We start from the raw sequence: 21745 nt of genomic DNA on the forward strand, positions 1-21745 counted from the left end.
AATAAGATTTGTCAGAGCGTCAGGTAATGTTCAGGATTTCAATAAATGTAATGAACTTGTTAACGATAGCCTCATTCCGCCGGACTACTGTTGTCATAATCTGCGTAATCTACCGGTACCTTATAATATTTCATTATCATGGTAAACGTGTAAGATTAACATGCAAAGTTCATATACTTGTGTAATTTAAATGTATTATTTTAATTATTTAATTCTTTCTACGTTTTAATTTAAAGCTTTACACATATTTGTACGCAGCTACTTTTGAAAGAAAATATTGAAGTACATATGAAATAATTTATTGTAATTGATTTTAAGGTTGCCACTATTATCTGTTGTTAATTGTATTGCAACTGTTGTATGTAAGTATAACATAGTTTTTATTGCATAATAGTACTCTTTAACTCATGGCAGAAAAAAAAGCAAATACTTTAACGCAGAAATATCCAGAGCAGTTATAAGCCTAAAAACACTCATATTCAAGTCGTTTATTTTGTTGATATTAGAGTAATACGAACACAAATATGTGGCAAATTTTCCGGCTGTTTTTGATGGAATAGGACCCCAGGTGCCTGTCGAAACATTGTTGCAGGCATGAGTGGGTTACTAGATAGCACCACCGAACAGCCTTAATCCAAGTGGATTGCTTCCTCATGTGACGAATTCTACAGACCAGTTGAGGTTTCCAGTCCAAGGGGGGAGGGCCAAATGATTTGAAGCCAGCGACCTTAACTACTCGGCCAAAAAGTACATACCATACTTTAGCAGAAATATCGACCTAACTTGCTTGATAAAACTACTTTAGTATTTTCCTTTAGGCTTAATAGCATATGAAGTTTTGTTGTTGAACAGTGTTGTTTTCAGTAAATGGCAACAAAATACAAGCAATATAGTTCATGTACCTACCAAACTCTACCGGTAATTAGTTAGAGCCGAGTGAAAAAAATGAACGACCCTTCTTGATGTTTAATTAAGTTCCTTAAAATTTCAGTGTACAGAGTTAAACTTATGATATCTCATAGCGTCACATTTTGATTATCTAAATAAGAATTAAAATTCGGTTATTGATGGTAATCTTCAATGCTGTTCAGAATGTTCCACTTATAAAAGCTGAAACTTTACAACGGCGTCAAGGTATTATATCAAGAATACCAGTGAAACTTAAATTGCTTACTCGGACTTACATTCTACAAACCAAAAAGGAGACTTTAACCAAAATGCAATAGATCCAGTATTTCAGTTGTGTTATACAGACAGAGAAACCGTTGACATTTTCTTCGACTCAACCTTCGGAATATCAAAAGCCTATCGAATCTTATATGAACTACAACATTAGATGTTTGAATAACTGTTCCTTAAATAGTTTCAGTGTACAAGTTAACACTTCTGAATCACATAGCATCACATTTAATGAATATCTAAATAAGAATTAAAATTCAGTTATTGATGGTAATCCTCAATGCTGTTCAGAATTTTCCACTCATTAAAGCTGAAACTTTACAACGGCGTCAAGGTATTATATCAAGAATACCAGTGAAACTTAAATTGCTTACTGGGACTTACATTCTACAAACCAACAGAGTAGACTTTAACCAAAATGCAATAGATCCAGTATGCCAGTTGTATTATACAGACAGTGAAACCGTTGAACATTTTCTTCTCGACTGTCCAACCTTGCATAATATTCGAGAAGCAGTCTTATCCGACATCTTATTTGAACTACAAACATTAGGTTTGAATAACTGGACTTCACTTAGCACATCGGAGCAACTAGAAATTCTTTTAGACTGTACACATGTGGCTAACAAGCTGGGAATTCTCGGAAAGGATTTAACAGATTGGATGACGTAAAATTTCACTGTAGAAGGCTCTTATTCAATTTATGCATACAAAGCAATAAAAACTTTATCGTAATGAAAAATAAATATGGTAAAAGCAGAAACAGTGATATTTGTGATCCTAACTAAATCTTGTATTCAGAATAGTGATAAACTGTATCGTCAACTGTGTCTTATGAATGAAGTTTATCTGTTCTTCGTAAAAGTGTATATAGGATTCTATCTTGGTGGGTGGGGAGTGGGGGTGGGGGCGGGGGTGGAATCAACGACGTTTACCTACGTACACGGGTCTCAAATACTGGAGGTGAAGACTTGGATACAGATACAGATACATGGCTGCTGACAGGAACAGTATTTGTATTACCTGTTTGTAGAAAGATGGTGCACCATTCTAATTGTCAAATGCTATATGCCAAACAATGGTGTATGATAATTCCCAAATGCTTAACGTCAAGTATTGACTGTCATGCCGGTGCGCCATACTAAATGACAAATGCTAAATGACAAATAGTTAGTGCAAAATGCTAATTGCTACATGCTTATTGCTTAATACTGTCAAATTAACTGTCAAACCAATAAATGCCAAATGCGTATTGCTACAGGTTCTTTTTAAATAGAGGGCTGATAAATTCATCCTTTAAATAATCATTGGCTTTTCTTTCATTGTGTTGTCCTAATTAAAACGTTTTCTTAAACATAACATCTTAAACAGTTTCAGTACCTTGTTCGCATTATTTTCTCATTATTAAAACTAACATTTATTAGTTTAAAGATGCAGTTCATAAGTCATTAAGACTTTTGACGATTAGCATTAGTTTCATCATTTAGCAATTTGATATTAAGCATTAAATATGTGGCATTTGGTATCTATTATTTAGCAATTGATTAAAGTATCTGGCATTTAACATTAAATAAGTGGCATTTAACATTTAATTTTTTTCACCGGCCTTCATAATTGTAAAAAGGTATTTGCAAATATAATGATGAATTTTAATGCTAAATGTAATTACGAAATGCGAAACAATAGATGCAAAATACTTAAAGCTAAATGTTTATTCAAATACTAGTAAAGAATTGGATGTATCAGTGGATAAATGATTCCTTTAAATAGGCACTGGCCTTCGTTACATAATTGTATCTCTGCTGAAACATTTTTCGAAGCATTTTAGAGAAAACAGTTTCGGTCTTATGTGACCGGTGGAAATGTTAATGCTTCAAATCAGACAGGTAGAACATTATACGTTTTTCAAATAAGACACATTTATTAACAATAGATATATTACTTATTTTAAAGAATGTGTCGATAAGCATTTATAACTTGTGCAACAAATATTAGGGATTTTTTTTTTTTTCATTTTTATTGCATGTATTATAATCATATGGCATTTAGCATCGGTATGAAGTATTTAACATTTAATATTTGACATTAGGCATTAAGTAATTGGCATTTAGCTTTTAGATTTGGCAATTAGCATGGCGCACGGCCTTCTATACCAGTTTTTAGTGTCAGCTGTACACGCTGAGCTTTTTCGTGCGTGCAGGAGAGGATATTCCCTGAGTTTGCCGGTGCTGCAAAAACTCGTGTTACTTCTCAGGGTGTACAAATGTAAGATGACTCACGTGTGGTAAATTATGTATGAGTGCGTAAATTTATACGCTACTTAATAAAATAATACTGAAAAGAAAGTCATTCGTTTTCCTTTATTTACTTGTATTAATTTGGAATGCTAGATAGAGAATCTATCACTAGTTGAAGGTGCTGATGGAAATATCTGGCTCCCCGATAACTGTTTTGCAGTAACTCGACAAAACAGGTACCCGAGAACCAGATATTTCCATCTGTATTCAACCAGTAAAAGATTCTTATAACCTATATTCAAGAGCAATCAGGGCACTGAATTGATGCGTGTTGGGATGATATTCAGCCTTTTTACTAACTATTCAATAAAACTTCTCCAGAAGACACTTTTAATTATAGCAGATATTTTGGTGCTAGTATAAGTGTTAAAAACGGAAAGGACTTTTTAAATTTCAAAATTTTAAATACTTTATCACAGTAATATAAAACGAAAGTAATTTTCATTCCTTGTTGTGTACCTCCCTGAAATGAAATGATATTGTCTGAAAGAACAGAACAGTGAAACTTATCACGGGATGTTTTTTCCCCAATGTTATGACGTCATTCTAGGAATTTCAACTTGGCAACGTACATGAGAGGTGCAAAACGAAATTCGTAAAATTTATCAAATGATTAGAAGGAAATTGAAACTGTTTCACATAACTACATATTAACTAAATATATATATATGTAAAGACTCAATAGGAAACAACGGTTCCAATTCAGTGACATTTCCAAAATAGAAAGCTTAACACGGCTTTAATAGTGGTTTGTTTGTCCAGTGTTCTTGTATCAGTGCTCAGATAATGCCAACTTCAGTGCCAACGCCGACCAGATTCAGTTGATACCTTTATCTGCTTTGTAAATATAATGACACCGGCTAGCTCTCAACTTCTTCTGGATACTATTTCATGTATTGTTATCAGTTAAACCCGGAACCGGTTAGTGAACCCAAATTACCAGCTTAGGCATCACTTAAGATAACATTAAAACACCTATAATACCAAAAAGGCTGTTTCTTGGATTTACGTATACGCATGTCTGGTGCAACGGAGACTATTATATTCGGTCAAGGAATACAAATGTTCCATCATACGACTAGCTGAAGTTTACAAAATGAAAATGAAATTTGATAGATGGTATTTATAGTCAGCAAGACAGTAAAAATATCAACCATTCACCCAGCTGTTAAATAGGTTTTCTTTTTGTTTAGTGCCTGATATTTGATGTAATTCTTTAATTCTTGATTAGACTGCAGTTGTGATCAATTGGTAAAATGCCAACACCTAAATCGGTAACACATTGGTTCTACCAATGTCTTGCACACAACTACTGGTTTTTCCAAGGATGCATCTTCAATACTGAGTCAAATAAACTTTCTTCAAAATGTAGATACATTTAATCAGTATGTATACACGAAAACATCAGTGTAGATGTAAAACTGGTGTTCTAAAATTTCTAATTAATAAACAGACAGCTGCAGCGCTATATTCATAATATGTAAAGCTGTATAAATACTGGCTTACAGTTTCATTAGTAGTAATGTCTCAATTTGATTGCTAAGGCAATACGTTTTATATTCCAGATTGCAACTGCAACAGATTAAAGTTTATGTAGGCTGTTGCCTTAATTGTCGATGCTGATACCTTTCGGACAAACTTTGAAAATAAATAATGAAAAAAGAGGCTGTTGCATTCGAAAATAAAACAACACACAAATGTCGTAATTATCGGGAACTGCGAGTTGTGTGCAACACTTGGTATCTTTGATGTTGTCGTAATAGTACTGTTTCTCATTTATTTCGAATCTAAAACTGAATTAAGCAAATGATGGTTTCAAAAAGTTTGATATATATCAAAACAAAACTCAAGATCCTATCATAAATATGGTTTCTATATATTTTCATCACATATTATAAACAAGAGGGCCATGATGGCCCTATATATTGCTCACCAGAGTTGATCTGGCCTACTGACCTAATTTTTACCCCACATGAGCCAGTTTCAAATTTAACCTAGAGATCACCAAGACAAACATTCTGACCAAGTTTCATAGGATTGAGTCACAACTGTAGCCTTTAGAGTGTTCACAAACTTTTCCTTGGATTTGACCATGTGACCTTGTTTTTGAACCTAAATAACCTAGATTAAAACATGACGTAGAGATCGTCAAGACAAACATTCTGACCAAGTTTCATAAAGACTGAGTCAAAACATTGGCCTATAGAGTGTTCACAAGCTTTCCCTTTGATCTGGCGTACTGACCTATTTTTGACCCCGCATGCCCCAATTTCGAACTTAACCTAAAGATCATTAAGACATTCTGACCAAGCTTCATAAAGATTGGATCACAAATGTGGCATCTAGAGTGTTCAAAGCTTTTCCTTGATCTAGCCTACTGACCTAGTTTTTGACCCAATATGACCCAGTTTCAAACTCGACCTAAAAGTTGTCAAGACAAACATTCTGACTAAATTTCAAAAAGACGGAGTCAAAACATTGGCCTCTAGAGTGCTCACAAGCTTTTCCTTTGATCTGGCCTACTGACCTATTTTTGTACCCAACATAACACAGATTTTCGACTGTAGCCTAGAAATCATCAAGACAAACATTCTGACCAAGTTTCATATTGATTGGGTATTAAATGTGTCATCTAGAGTGTTCACAAGCTTTTCTTTTGATCTGGCCTACTGACCTAGTTTTTGGTCCAACATGACCCAGTTTCGAACTTGACCTAGAGATCATCAAGCCTAACATTGTGACCAAGTTTCATAAAGCTTGTTCACAAATGTGTCCCCTAAGTGTTCACAAGCTTTTCCTTTGATCTGGCATACTGATCTAGTTTTTGACCCAACATGACCCAGATTCAAACTCGGCCTTGAGATCATCAAGGCAAACATTCTGACCAAGCTTCATAAAGATTGGGTCACAACCGCGGCCTTTAGAGTGTTCACAAGCTTTTCTTTTATTTGACCGGGTGACCTAGTTTTTGACCCCACATGACCTAGATTCGAACTTGGCCTATAGATAATCAAGATAATCATTCTGAGTTATTCTAATGAGTTCCAAACTTGAATTGTGGTATCTAGAGTGTTGACAAGATTTTCCTTTGATCTGGCCTACTGACCTAGCTTTTGATCCAACATGATTCAAACTAGAAATTATCAAGACTAACATTCTGACCAAGTTTCATAAAGATTGGGTCACAAATGCGGCCTCAAGAGTGTTCACAAGCTTTTCCTTTGATCTGGCCTACTGACCTAGTTTTTGATTCCACAAGACCCAGTTTAGAACGTTACTTAGAAGTCATCAAGACAAACATTCTGACCAAGTTTCATAAAGATTTTGTCCAAAATGTGGCCTCTAGAGTGTTCACAAGCTTTTCCTTTGATCTAGCGTACTGGCCTACTTTTTGACCCCACATAATCCAGTTTCGAACTTGACCTAGAGATCAACAAGACAACCATTCTGAGCAAGTTTCATATTGATTGGGTCACAAATGTGGCCTCTGGAGTGTTCACAAGCTTTTCCTTTGATCTGGCCTACTGACCTAGTTTTGACCCCATAGGACCTAGTTTCAAACTTGACTTAGAGGTCATCAAGACAAACATTCTGACCAAGTTTCATAAAGATTGGGTTAAAAATGTGGCCTCTAGAGTGTTCACAAGCTTTTCCTTTGATCTGGTTTACTGACCTAGTTTTAGACTCAACATGACCCAGTTTCAAACTTGACCTAGAGATTATCAAGGCTAACATTGTGACCAAGATTCATGAAGATTGGGCTACAAATGTGGCCTCTACAGTGTTCACAAGGCAAATGTTGACGCACCACGCACGACGGGCGACGCACGGCGGACGCCGACGGACGCCGGACAATGACCAGTCACAATAGCTCACCTTGAGCACTTTGTGCTCTGGTGAGGTAAAAAGATATTTACTATTTGATGACAAGTTATCTTCATTATTCCTTGTTTCCTATTGGTGTTTAAGTTATACGGGTATCTATCAAGTGATACGGAGATTTTCCAGCACTAATTGGTGAATAATTCCAGAATGCCAGAACGATCCAGTATGAAAAAATTGACCTTTCGCAAGGAAGTCGGACTGTATCCTAAAACGCATGAAATTAGTGATTTGAATTCAGTTATCTGCATCACGCTACAATGTACATCAGAGGTACCAAATAGCAACAACAACTTTATAAACACGTATTTCAGTTTTCTTTTAACTTGTATCATTACAGCTAAAATTAATGTTACGACGACATAATAGTGCCATGCAACAAATAAAACAAACAAAAAATTGTTAGCTAAAGAATTTTATTGTAACAAATACGGTACTGCAGTATAGAGGTTTAAGGCAGTAGAAGATTTGTTTGCTTGTTTGCTATTGAATGGGAAATTTATAATACGGTTTTAACAGTCTTAATTATAAAATGACATTTTAAAAGCATTTCCTATGGGTTTTTTATCAAAAATATAGAGGTCAAGATACCATTGACTTCTGCTGATATGCTTATCTAAAGTGTCTTAACTAGTTCACGCAGACGTTTTCAACGTAACTATGTTTAAAACGGCATTTCTTTCAGGTAATTAATTTACTCTTGTAGCTTATACATCTTTGTTTTCTCATGGTTCGTAAAAACTTCTACCTCGTTCTTAAGATAGTACCTGGAGTTTCTACATTTTAGTAAAATGCATTATGATTATGAAAGTTATACAGTAACTTAATACATGTCTTAGACATTTTTGACTTTTACATATATTTACATTCAAGTGTTTTGCTGCAACCTTTTTGCACAGATGTATAAATATGTAACAATATTACGTACCTTTGAATTGAAGACGGAAGCATTGTACAAGAGTTTTTACAATGTTTTATACATAAAAAACGGTTTTAATAATACAAAAGTCAATTGCGAAAGTGTGAGTTGTCCAGTACAGCGTTATAACAGTACTAGACTGTGTAAACATTAAATTTATTACAGGTATTTTATCCCAAATTCGAAGCAAAAAGGATGCGGGAACGCTGACCGTCTCTCTGTCCGTTCTTCTTTCCGCCCGCCTGTCTGTCTATATATCTGTCCTGTCTGTAAACGGTTTATTTTTTACTGCTATTTTCTCTTATATCTTTACAGTTCTTTGCTATTATATCATGTGGAAACCAGCGTAATATCGGATAACGTTAAGGTCAGGTCAGGTACAATTTCATGGGCGCTCCTACATACCTTCATACAGATAAAACTTGGCCAATAATTTCATTGTACTGTGTCTATGTGCGAACGAAATAGTTTCTATTGTGACGATATCGTTTTTCTTAGCATCTCTTTTAATATGCTTGTTTCTGTTAACCCTTATCATGCTGGACACGACTGATTCTGCCTGCTCAGTATCTTTTAGGTAAGCAACCCTTAATACAGTTAATGGTACTGTCAAAATTGAATGATGTACAAGTTCTTTATAGAAATCTAGCAGGATAAGGGTTAAAACACTAAAAACGCTAAAACGACGCCACGTTAACGTGCAATGACGTCAATGTTTTTGTTGCGACCAAGAAAGAGCGCACCTATATTTTATATACTGTTTTAGACTAAGGGAAATTTAGAGTCGAAATGATGTATAGCAAAATCATGTTTTTCCTAAATTAATACACTCAGAATATGTTATACGTCGCCGGAATTATTCACTCGGGCTACGAACTCGTGATATTACTCCGCGGACGTATAACATCTTGACGTGTATTAATAACGTTTAAACACAGGTTTTCTATACATTTTATGTTAAGTAATTCTTGCAATACTTTGCGACTTTTGCAGTTATCCTATGGTTACTTCTGAGCGTCAAGGATGTATGTAAGTATTCAAAAAGCATTATTATAGTCCTTGGAATGTGCAGTTGACAAAAAATAAATATATAAACTCTTCTGTAGTATATGTCGTCATTTTAAATTGTAACACTTTTTACTGGGGAACATACGGCCAGAGGTAACTACAACAATATAAAATTATAAAGATAGGAGTGATATATCAGTATGAAATAGATTTGTTTGTTCGTAAAATAAAATTTAACAAAATGGAAAGAAGAGATAATATCATATACTGATCATCAAAAGCGTTTAACCAGCTTTAAAGCCTTTTTTATCTCGGGTAAAAATTATATATATGTAATTTGCATTTACAGGGGTCTTGCAGTGTTTCAACTGCTCGAACATCAGCGACCCAAGCGTCTGCAAAACTACAATTATGTGTAACTCTGACGAAGTAGGTTAATGGGTGAAAAAGAATAAATCGCAAGCTTATTTAATTTTACAAAGATAATTTCGATTCATATTTTAGATAAAAAGATGTCTCAACACTAAATACTAACACCATTGTCTTAAGAATGATATTTAAAGTACACCCAATTATTTGAAAAGTATACTGTTTTCATCCAGCTGCATCTGCGTGACGCGAGATAAATATAACAAAATGATATTGCAGTTTATTTCTCGGATATATATCCTACAGATTTGTAGCAAATCCGAGCGGATGCAGTTATAATGAAGTTTTACACTGCCCAACAAAATATCTTTAAGAAATATAAAAGATAAAACATATTTCAGGCATGTTACCAAGACTCAGTTACTTCAGGACAGACTGTAACAATCAATCTCGGATGTATACATATTGCGGTAAGCCTATCGGATTAAAATGTTTATTCATAGATGCTTTATCTATGAAATTAAGCGATTTTCAGGCCGTAAAGAGTATGTAAAATGGACATGATGAGTCACTGTTTAAATATTAAATGAGAAATTGCTGTTTTGACATAAGTTAAATGTTTACGGACATATATTTTCTCTTTCTGTAAAATTTATTAGCAATGTGGTGTGACAACAAAGGGTCCCGGAACTCTGATTGGTCGAGATATCACCAAGCGACAAAATAATGAGTGTCACGAATGTTGTTCTACGGACCGTTGCAACGAACTCTTATGCGCCCGGCGAAATCGTATGCACAAAATCTTTATTTACTTGATAATTTGACATTTTGCCGATTTGGAGATATATCTGATATTCATCGTTAAGCATAATCACGGATTATCATCTTTAGAAAGTCCTTTTAGACCCTTATTAAATATGCTTATCCCTTTTCCACGGAACGTGACTTTCCGGTATCTTTTCATTCCAATAGGGCCGCGGATATGAAAACTCGATATAGTAGCTATATGTCGAGTTGGAGTACTGTCGACGGGACAAAGACAACCAAACAACACCTCAAAAGGCACCGACAAGAGCCTGTTCTTAATTGTCATCATGACAGCTTGGGGAATAAATCCAAATAATCTAATATACATGTATAATATCTATACAACTGATTCAGTTGACATTAGTTTTGAACAAGGGACAATATTTGTCTACTTAGCCCTTTTAGGCTGATATATGCTACAAAAAAGAACAAAAAAAAAAAAAAAAAAAACTTAAATGAAAGTAAAACTGTTCACAAAACGTTCTACTGATTTTATGTTGGTATTAACTTACTCAAGAATCATTCACTACCCCTGATAACCGTTATTTGTTGTTTGTCACTGACCATAGATTATTCCTAAATCATCAATTTTAAGTTAATAATGTTGTTTTTTTTTTTTTTGTTACTCAGTGGCCATCGGCTGCTCGTGCATCATGCCCAGATATAATTTATTTAACGTAACAGCTGTTTTTCTTGCTAAATGACCATCCACTGCTCCGTCACAAGGCGTAGGTATAATTGATTTAATGTAACAGCTGTTTTCCTTACTCAATGGCCATTCACTTCTCCGGCACCATGCGCAGATATAATCGATTTAATGTAACAGCTTTTTTCCTTACTCAATGACCATCCACTTCTCCGGCACCATGCGCTTATATAATTGATTTAATGTAACATCTGTTTTCCTTACTCAATGGCCATCCACTTCTCCGGCACCAGGCGCAGGTATAATTGATTTAATGTAACAACTGTTTTCCTTACTCAATTGCCATCCACTTCTCCGTCACCAGGCGTAGGTATAATTGATTTAATGTAACAGCTGTTTTCCTTACTCAATGGACATCCACAGCTCCGTCAAAAGGCGCATGTATAATTGATGTAATGTAACAGCTGTTTTCCTCACTCAATGGCCATCCACTTCTCCGGCACCATGCGCAGGTATAATTGATTTAATGTAACAACTGTTTTCCTTACTCAATGGCCATCCACTTCTCCGTCAATATGCGCAGATATAATCGATTTAATGTATTACTAACAGCTTTTTCCCTTACTCAATGACCATCCACTTCTCCGGCACCATGCGCTTATATAATTGATTTAATGTAACAGCTGTTTTCTTTACTCGATGGCCATTCACTTCTCCGGCACAGTGCAAATGTAGGTATAATTGATTTAATGTAACAGCTGTTTTCCTTACTCAATGGCCATCCACTGCTCCGGCACCAGGCGCAGGTATAACTGATTTAATGCAACAGCTGTTTTTCTTGCTCAATGGCAATCTACTGCTCCGTCACCATTCGCAGGTATAATTGATTTAATGTAACAGCTGTTTTCCTTACTCAATGGCCATCCACTGCTCCGTCTCCATGCGCATGTATAATTGATTTAATGTAACAGCTGTTTTTCTTACTCAATGGCCATTCACTTCTCCGGCACCATTCGCAGATATAATCGATTTAATGTAACAGCTGTTTTCCTTACTCAATGACCATCCACTGCTCCTGCACCAGGCGCAGGTATAATTGATTTAATGTAACAGCTGTTTTCCTTACTCAATGGCCATCCACTGCTCCGACACCAGGCGCAGGTATAATTGATTTAATGTAACAGCTGTTTTTCTTGCTCAATGGCCACGCACTTCTCCGGCACCATGCGCAGGTATTATTAATTTAATGTAACAGCTGTTTTCCTTACTCAATGACCATCCACTGCTCCGTCACCAGGCGTAGGTATAACTGATTTAATGTAACAGCTGTTTTCCTTACACATTGGCCATCAACTGCTAGGTCACCATGCGCATGTATAATTGATTTAATGTAACAGCTGTTTTCCTTACTCAATGGCCTTCCACTTCTCCGGCACCATGCGCAGGTATAATTGATTTAATGTAACAGCTGTTTTTCTTACTCAGTGGCCATTCACTTCTTCGGCACCATGCGCATGTATAATTGATTTAATGTAACAGCTGTTTTCCTTACTCAATGGCCATCCACTTCTCTGTCACCATGCGCAGCTATAATTGATTTAATGTAAAAGCTGTTTTTCTTACTCAATGGCCATCCACTGCTCAGTCACCATGCGCATGTATAATTGATTTGATTTAATGTAACAGCTGTTTTCCTTACTCAATGGCCATCCACTTCTCCGGCACCATGCGCAGGTATAATTGATTTAATGTAACAGCTGTTTTCCTTACTCAATGGCCATCCACTTCTCCGTCACTATGCGCAGATATAATCGATTTAATGTATTACTAACAGCTTTTTTCCTTACTCAGTGACCATCCACTTCTCCGGGACTATGCGCTTATATAATTGATTTAATGTAACAGATGTTTTCCTTACTCAATGGCCATCTACTTCTCCGGCATCGTGCGCAGGTATAATTGATATAATGTAACAGCTGTTTTCCTTACTCAATGGCCATCCACTTCTCCGACACCATGCACAGGTATAATTGATTTAATGTAACAGCTGTTTTCCTTACTCAATGGCCATCCACTTCTCCGGCATCGTGCGCAGGTATAATTGATATAATGTAACAGCTGTTTTCCTTACTCAATGGCCATCCACTTCTCCGACACCATGCACATGTATAATTGATTTAATGTAACAGCTGTTTTCCTAACTCAATGGCCATCCATTACTCCGGCACCATGCACAGATATAATTATGTCTCCCATCCCACAGTGGTGTGAGAGTCATATTGATTTACTCTAATCTGTGTGTGTGCCTGCCTGTCTGCCTGTCACAAATTTTGCCCGCACTCTAAGTCTAAGCCGAACATTTTTGCATCCGATCTATACCAAACTTGAACAAAATGTGTTACATCATAAGTCTTCGTCCAAGTTGGATAACTAGCCAAATCGACTCAGGCACTGTGGAGTTATGGCCCCTGAATTACCAAAAATCGGCCCTTTTACTTTTGTCCGTACTCTAAGTCGAACATCTCTCATCCGACCTTCACCAAACTTGAACAAAATGTGTTTGACCATAAGTCCTCGGCCAAGTTAGATAACTAGCCAAATCAGCCCAGGCACTTCGGAATTATGGCCCTTGAATTATCCAAAATCGGCCCTTTTTAGTCTTGTCCGCGCTCTAATTCAAACATTTCTCATCCGATCTTCACCAAACTTGAACACAATATGTTTGATTACAAGTCCTCGGCTTAATTCGATAAACAGCCAAATCGGCCCAGGAACTTCGGAATTATGGCGCTTGAATTACCGAAAATCGGCCTTTCTACTCTTGTCCGCGCTCTAAGTCAAACATTTCACATCCAATTTTCACTAAACTTGAACAAAATGTATTTGACCATTAGTCCTCGGCCATGTTCGATAACTTGCCAAATCGGTCAAGGCACTTCGAAATTATGGCCCTTGAATTACAAAAATCAGCCTTTTTACTCTTCAAAGGTATATTTGCAGTGAGTAAACAGTATATAAAGACTGACTTACTATTTAGATGACTAGGCAGTTGTGGGAGACATGCGCTTTTCTCAAAAGCAGCTCTAGTTGATTTAATGTAATACATATTGAGCTGTTTTTTCTTATTCAAGGCCCATACACTTCTCCGTCACCATGCGCAGGTACAATTGATTTAATGTAACAGCTGTTTTTTCTTACTCAATGGCCATCCACTACTCCGGCACTATTCGCAGGTATAACTGATTTAATGTAATGGTTGTTTTTCTTACTCAATGGTCATCCACTACTATGGCACCATGTGCAGATGTAACTGATTGAATGTGTTTTGTTTCTTACTCAAGGACCATCCATCACTCAGGCACCATGTGAAGATACATCAGTGAACTGCCATAAGTACGGAGCGGATATTTGTACATCAGCGGTATACAGTACCTGGGCAGAATATCATTGTGCTAGGTTTTGTAAATTTTGCAATACATCCAAAGGTAAATCGTAATCTGTAGTATATTAATTATTTAATATCCTTTTCTTACCTGGTTTAACCTTTACCCTACTAAATTTCTAAAATGGATTGATTCTTCATTCAATTTGGTCAGTACCACTTGTTTATCTAAAGTGCTCACTGAAAATTTATAGACTGAATAGCGAACAATACAGACCATGATAAGCCTACACGGATCTTGGTCTGCACTGGTCACAAAGGCAGAATCACCAGTCGCCAGCAGGTTATATTCTAAGAATGAGAATTACAAACATTTTGAATTGAAAGGTTGTAAACAAGGAATTATGCGAAATGAACTGTAATGTTGAAGTTAAACATATGCTGTGTAGACACTCAGTAGTGACTGAATTTTTATCACGTTTGAAATGAGAATGACTTTTTCTTCTTACTCAATGGCCAACCACTTCTCTAACATCATGTGCAGAATTATGTAATTGACTTGATGTTGTGTTTGTTTTGTTTGTTCTTGCTAAAGAACCATCCACTACTCAGGCACCATGTGAAGATACAATAGTGAACTGCCATAGATATGGAGCGGGTATTTGTACATCTGCGGTATACAGTACCTGGGCAGAATATCATTGCGCTAGGTTTTGTAAATTTTGCAATACATCCAAAGGTAAATCGTTATCTCTAGTTTATTTATTATTCATTATCCTTTTCTTGCCTGGTCTAACCTTTACCCTGCTAAATTACTAAAATGTATTGGTTTTTTATTCGATTTAGGCGGTACCACTTATTTATTAAAGGGGTGTTCACTGAAAATTTTTAGACTAAATAGCGAACAGTGCAGACCATAATAAGCCTACACGGATCTTGGTCTGCACTTGTCTCAAAGGCAGAATCACTTGCTACCAGCAGGCTAAAGCTTAAGAATAAGAATTAAAAACATTTTGAATTGAAAAGTTGTAAACAAGGATTCATGCAAGATGAACTTTAATGTTGAAGTTAAACATACGTTGTGTAGTCACCCATGAGTGATTGAATTTTCATCACGTTTGATAAAAAGAATGAGAACAGTTGCCAGATCCTTTTAAAGTAAACTTCATACAAAAGTTAAAAATCATCTTCCTTATAAAGGACTGTCTAAGAAGAGTAAATGAAAAAAAAATAAATGTCTAACTCAGTTATATTGATGCCTTCTATTCGTATTTATGCTTATCTTTTGTAGATGATCCACCCTCGGCTGTTTCGTCAACTGCTCCTTACAGACGTGCCAAAAATTAACTGTATTCTATTGAATTTCCATGATGGTAATCGTACATGATTTACATAAACAAATGAGAAATACAAGTATCTTAGTTACAAATTGACATTGACATATATAAGGCCAAGACAATGTGTTTTATGTCTAAACATTTTACTAAATCAATGTTGCAGTATGTGCAGTAATTAATAGATTAAGGTGAGTTTAGACCACACTTTGGTTCTGATGTGTATTGTAGTTATTGATCTATGTTTTGAAATCTATACTGAAAAGAGATTGACTGAATAAATATGCAGATGGAACTGTGAAAACACATTAACTCAGGTATGGCCTAAATTTTCCACCTGTCAACTTCTGTTGTATAACTGTATCACCATAATGATTTCATGAAAGAAGTTCATGTGGGAGGAAAAGGTAGGTTACTAGTTTGTGGTTGGTCTTTAAAGCAGACAACTGAGCAAACGTCAGAAAAACCGCTTTACATAGTATATATCCGAATTAATTTATAATTCTTTGCATGTAGTAGAAAGTCCCTTAAAGTTATAAGGAAACGATTTTGAAGCATAAAACGCGATCAAGCGGGTTTCTCTGAGTGTGTTTATGACAGGAAATGAAATTTGCAGCACCTCTTATGCCCACCAGCAACGGCATAAGCGGAATTCTTTTATTATTACTATACAGAGCATTATGCAGAGCATTGAATGGTTCCCATGATATCAAAGAACTAAAACCGTCACAACACTGAGTATATACTTCAGAGCATTGTAATTCTTTTCCTTTTGGTGCTTCTCTGTGTATTGTTTGATTTAATTTTTCCCCAGCTGATCCTGTTTAATATGGATTGTTACTTTATAACTAACCCTATCAAAGCACATGTATAATTTATAAAGATAACTGATGGTTTTAATGATATAGACTATTGTCAGTCTATGACGTGTTCAAAATAAAATTATATATTACATTGATTGTTTATCTAATATTTATCTTTTCTATTATATCTGTATAATATTTTGCAGCAACTGAACTATTTTATCACTGGCACTACACTTTTAAGCCTATAGTGTATGGAACAGAACAAAACCGTTTATGAAGACAGGGATCAGAAGAAGTTATAAGATTGTTTATTTGTTAGAGCTTAAGGTAACAACCACGATATCAAGGTCAAATTACGAACCTTAAATTTTTTGAGGTCCTTCCGGACATTATATTAGACACTGGACTTTTCAACAAAAGCCAGTGAACCTAGTACGCAAGTCTGCTGGGAGGCCAAAACCAGCAAGGCTCGTACTCACAGCGATAAGAAGTAAATGACAGTAGTACTTATCCATTCCACTATAAATACCATACCCACGAATGATTTGTTAACACCAAAGGCTCAGCATCAATGTCTTAACAATATTTCCTCAGTCCTTTAGGAACTAATAATAAAGTCAAGCACATTAATCAAGTTTCTGTAATTTTCACATAACAAACATAAGTCAGTCCATTTCCACTGACACCAGTTTGTCCCGATCAAGAAAATAGATAGGGACATTTTGAATTTCACGATTGCATAAATTACTAAATCTTGGGTAAAACATCTTTGCTTTTTGGTTTATATTTCTCACCTTAATATACATTTGTGGTTAGAATTAATCAAAAACAAATAAGATAAACAGATTAAGGCGAGCAACAAGACATTTCGCCTCGAATTCATACCCGACACCAAGTTGTGTTACAGGTTTACGTTCTTCAAGTCTTTAGGGGTCTTCTTTTTGAATATCGTTTGACGTAATATTGTTTGATGTAATTGACCAATCTTCGCCTGTTAATCAAACTTATCTATGATCTTTCTCGCAATTCATATATAGTGACGATAATTCTATATAAAATGCTTGTAAATCTTCTTAGTATTGCTAAATGTTTTATGTATCCATAAGCTGGGTACCCAAGTCATCAAAACTGCCAAAAATATGTATTCAATAATTCTAACCGATCATTTTTATTTCTCATTAAAACGAACATGTCATTAATAATATTTTTGCAGATGACTTAAAACTTAGGAAAACAGGAACACAATTTGAAGAACAATAATTCTATGTATGAATTATTTTGATTTGAATACGAACGTGGACGAATGAGTGCTTCCAAGATTTATACGAATTTTGTGAGGAAGTAAAAAAAAAGCATACCAATTGACACTTCTCAAAATTGTTGATATGTCCCCTAAATGTGAAAAAACACTCGCACAAGTTACATGGGATTTAGTACATTCACGACTGAACCGTTCTTTTGTTGTTTTTTTTTGTCGTAACGCCGAATTCCAAGGGAGTAAGCGAGTAAAAACAGGGATGTTTCTATAGTGGAGAGATGGCAGTGCGTTTGAGGTTGGTAGCCAATACATCAAAACATATGTACTATGGATTAGACAACATCTTTATCCTACAAAAAAGAGGTTTTATGGAGGAAATAAGGTGCAGATGTCAAATGCCAATCTGCGCAACAATACATGTTCTGCCTTGGCACAGCATTTCAAAAATAGAAATTATGTATTAACAGCACGTGAATCGCGTTTTTATATACACGAATTTTCTCGCGTTAATACATGCACAGATCTAGTTAAATAAAAGTGTTTTATAATGCAAAAATACGAATTTATGTACGATATAGTTACTAAGTATAATCAAAAGTGTAATAAATGCGTGTACTTGAATTTAATTGAACAAACAATTACAAAAACAAACAACTGAATAGGATAGGCCAAACCGGGCAACAGTTTCGATGACTGAAAGCTTCCAGACTAAATAAAGAGCTAAAATCATAAAAACATTATCATATACCGAGATATAAAGAATTCTGACGGTTTTGCTACCAAATATTTTCTTACATAATCATCTTTGGCAAGATCCGTTTTCCAACAACTGTCTTTCTTTATTAATCTGTAAGGAACATCCCTGTTACTATACTAGCACTGGTAGCGCCACATGGTCTGAACGAGTGAAGCCCGAACTTTGACTTGTCCATTCCTAACGAAAACAGGTTACATTGTATGTAAAATAATTTTTCTGGCCGAGTATGAGACAAGAGAGGGCCCTATCTCAATTTGAAAAGTTTAGGCTACTTTATATAAGAGATCTCTCTAAAAATGCGGTCTTTCGAATATTCAAAAATCTCAGCAGCGTGTAAGTATTTTTCTAAGGCTATGACAGGGCAAATGTATTGTCCTGTGTGACTAATTTCGATTACATATTCTTTGGCAGGTTGATCTGTCTTCGATTTGTTTATGTATAATTTAATGTGTTTGTCTTTAATACTGATATCATTTTTCTACTCTAAGAAACAACTTTACTAAATCTCAAAAAGCCTGAAAAACTTAAGAATGCCACAGCTACAAATCGCACACCTATGAACGCACCTGTATATCCAAAACGTTTCACTATTAAATCAAGATCACTGAAAGAACAAGGTTCTATAGCATTGCGTTGTCTACCTACTAATTTGATGAGTCCATCCTTGACATTTTTATACATTGAACTACATGGTTCTTGTAAATTAGCTTATTTGTGTGCGAAAGATCTCCCGTAAATTATATTGTTTAGCTTTTGAATCTGAGTGTGGTGGTAAATGAGTGAGAGATATATAAAGCAACATGATAGTCTGACGCCGGAAGAGGAAGACACTTATAACACTACGTACAAAATTGCTTTTAGAATAAGTTTTACGACTTAACGGTATTATCAGCTTTTGACTTTAAAGATAGATGTTTTATTCTCTCGTGGGCTTCGAGCAGATCTGGGTGAACTGTACACGAGCAGAGCTGTGTCCCCGTACCGACTTTAAACACATCTGTTCTGTTAAACTCACACCGAAAATGAAGAAGAAAAACAAACGTTGGAACGAAGGTTTTTAAGAATGAAAACTATTTCTATGCAAAATAAAATATGTGACTCTAATGAATTAGAATATTTATGGAAACACATTAGGATTAATCCAGAAATTATCGATATTAACGAAAACATTTATTAGATTCCTCTATATACAAACCCCTGATCCTAGTTTGTCTAAAAATACCTAGTCGGCTTTTTTAACATTTTCATGTCGTAGAAAAAAACAATTTCCGAGCTTTTAGAGAACGAATGTATAAATTAAGAAGATTAGTCTGTTCTTCATATCGTCAGTTCTTTAACTGTCTCTGTAAATAATTAAACAACAAGCAAAAGCGTCTTATTTCAGAGCTACAACAAGGAAAGAGCACTTCCCATTTGAAGATTTGATGGGGTATGTGCAAATAATTTTGAAATGAATTCGTTTCGTTTTCAGTTTGGCTTAAGTAACGGCTATTACCATATAGATGGCCGGATGGTTCAGGTCGTTGACTTTGAATCACTTGCCCCTCATCGATGTTAGTTCGAGCGTCACGTTAAATTCTTCATGTGAGGAAGCCATCCAGCTGGCTTACGGAAGGTCGGTGGTTCTACCCATGTGCCCGTCCGTGATGGAATAACGAAGGACAACTAGGGATTTTCTCAACCATCAAAGCTGGAAAGTAGCCGTAAATGTGTCGATGAGACGTTAAACCCAACAAAAACTAAACAAGAGCTGTTACTATTGGTGACTATTGGTGACAAATGCCCCCGAAGCATGCCAAAGAATGCTACAGTTGTCAGCGCAAAACAAATCACACATCATTTCGTGATCTTGATCTTTACCCAAGAGACCCAGGTCATAAGCGTGACACACCTTCTCAATATGGTTAACATATGTGTCAAATTATTTGCAAATCACTTGAAGGTTTTTTCCCCGGTCGTTTTTGTACACGAACAAAGGAAAAACAAACAATTTGGTCTCGCCCCGCCTTTCTCCACCCCCCACCCCCCACCCCTCCACACACGCAGACAACTGTCAGTTTCCTTCCTCTTCATTATGAATTATTCGGACATGCAGATACATGCACATTAGGTGGTGAAAGAACAAACTAGACAATTTCCTCCCCCTTGACCATGTCAACTGACTAGTTGATTATTTTCACCCTTGCATGTATGTATCTGCATGTCTATAAAATACACAGTGAACGGGGAAAGAAACTGACTAGATGGTTCTTTCTTTCCAAGTGTGTATGTATCTGCAAGTCTGATTAATCGACGGTGAAGGGGAAGACATTGACTAGTTGGTTCTTTCCTACTTCATTATGAATTATTCGGACATGCAGATACATGCACATTAGGTGGTGAAAGAACAAACTAGACAATTTCCTCCCCCTTGACCATGTCAACTGACTAGTTGATTATTTTCACTCTTGCATGTATGTATCTGCATGTCTATAAAATACACAGTGAACGGGGAAAGAAACTGACTAGATGGTTCTTTCTTTCCAAGTGTGTATGTATCTGCAAGTCTGATTAATCGACGGTGAAGGGGAAGACATTGACTAGTTGGTTCTTTCCCCCCCCCCCCCCCCCCCCCCCCCCCCCGCTTCCACAGATTTTATATATCTACATACTTGAATGATAATAGACAGTGAAAGAGGAATCAACTGACTAGTTGGTCCTTGCCCCCAAGTATGTCTGTATCTACATGTCTGAATAATAGACGGTCAAGTGGGAAGAAACTGACTAGTAGGTTCTTCCTCCCTCCCCCGTAGTATGTATGTATCAGCATGTCTGAATAATACACGGTGAAGGGGGAAGAAACTGACTAGTTGTTTCTTTTCCCCCTAGAATGTATGTATCAGTATGTCTGAATAATATACCTTATAGTGGGAAGAAACTGACCATTTGGTTCTTTCAAACCTCATCTCCTACCAGTGTGCATGTACATGTCTGAATAGTTAAGGGGAGGAGAAACTGACTAGTTGGTTCTTTCCATACTAGCGTGCATGTATCTACATGTCTGAATAATATACAGTGAAGGGGGAAGAAACTGTCTAGTTGCTTCTAATATTTCTCTTAGT

The 21745-nt window shown here is 36.0% G+C and overlaps 1 protein-coding gene across 2 annotated transcripts; it reads left to right on the plus strand.

Annotated features, from left to right (window-relative positions):
- Positions 1-7950: 7950 nt before the first annotated feature.
- LOC123532082 (uncharacterized) lies at positions 7951-15997 on the plus strand. 2 transcript variants are annotated; one of them, XM_053518272.1, is made up of 8 exons: positions 7952-8043; positions 9271-9306; positions 9635-9714; positions 10056-10124; positions 10314-10443; positions 14449-14592; positions 15085-15228; positions 15781-15995. In XM_053518272.1, the coding sequence occupies exons 1-8, from the start codon at positions 8019-8021 to the stop codon at positions 15834-15836; spliced, it is 684 nt and encodes a 227-aa protein (XP_053374247.1). In that variant the 5' UTR covers positions 7952-8018; the 3' UTR covers positions 15837-15995. The 2 variants fall into 2 exon arrangements, with proteins under 2 accessions (XP_053374248.1, XP_053374247.1); XM_053518273.1 differs by lacking the exon at positions 15085-15228 and having other exon boundaries at positions 7951-8043; positions 15781-15997.
- The last annotated feature ends 5748 nt before the right edge of the window (positions 15998-21745 follow it).

The sequence above is a fragment of the Mercenaria mercenaria genome, chromosome 11, assembly GCF_021730395.1.
Source record: "Mercenaria mercenaria strain notata chromosome 11, MADL_Memer_1, whole genome shotgun sequence".
Taxonomy (NCBI): Eukaryota; Metazoa; Mollusca; class Bivalvia; order Venerida; family Veneridae; genus Mercenaria; species Mercenaria mercenaria.

Excerpts from the sequence above, each read along its gene's own strand:
- LOC123532082 (XM_053518272.1), top strand. The coding sequence starts at position 8,019 with ATGTTTAAAACGGCATTTCTTTCAG. Across the intron at positions 8,044-9,270 it reads TAAAACGGCATTTCTTTCAG|TTATCCTATGGTTACTTCTG; the intron begins GTAATTAATTTA and ends CGACTTTTGCAG. Across the intron at positions 10,444-14,448 it reads CTTATGCGCCCGGCGAAATC|GACCATCCATCACTCAGGCA; the intron begins GTATGCACAAAA and ends TTCTTACTCAAG.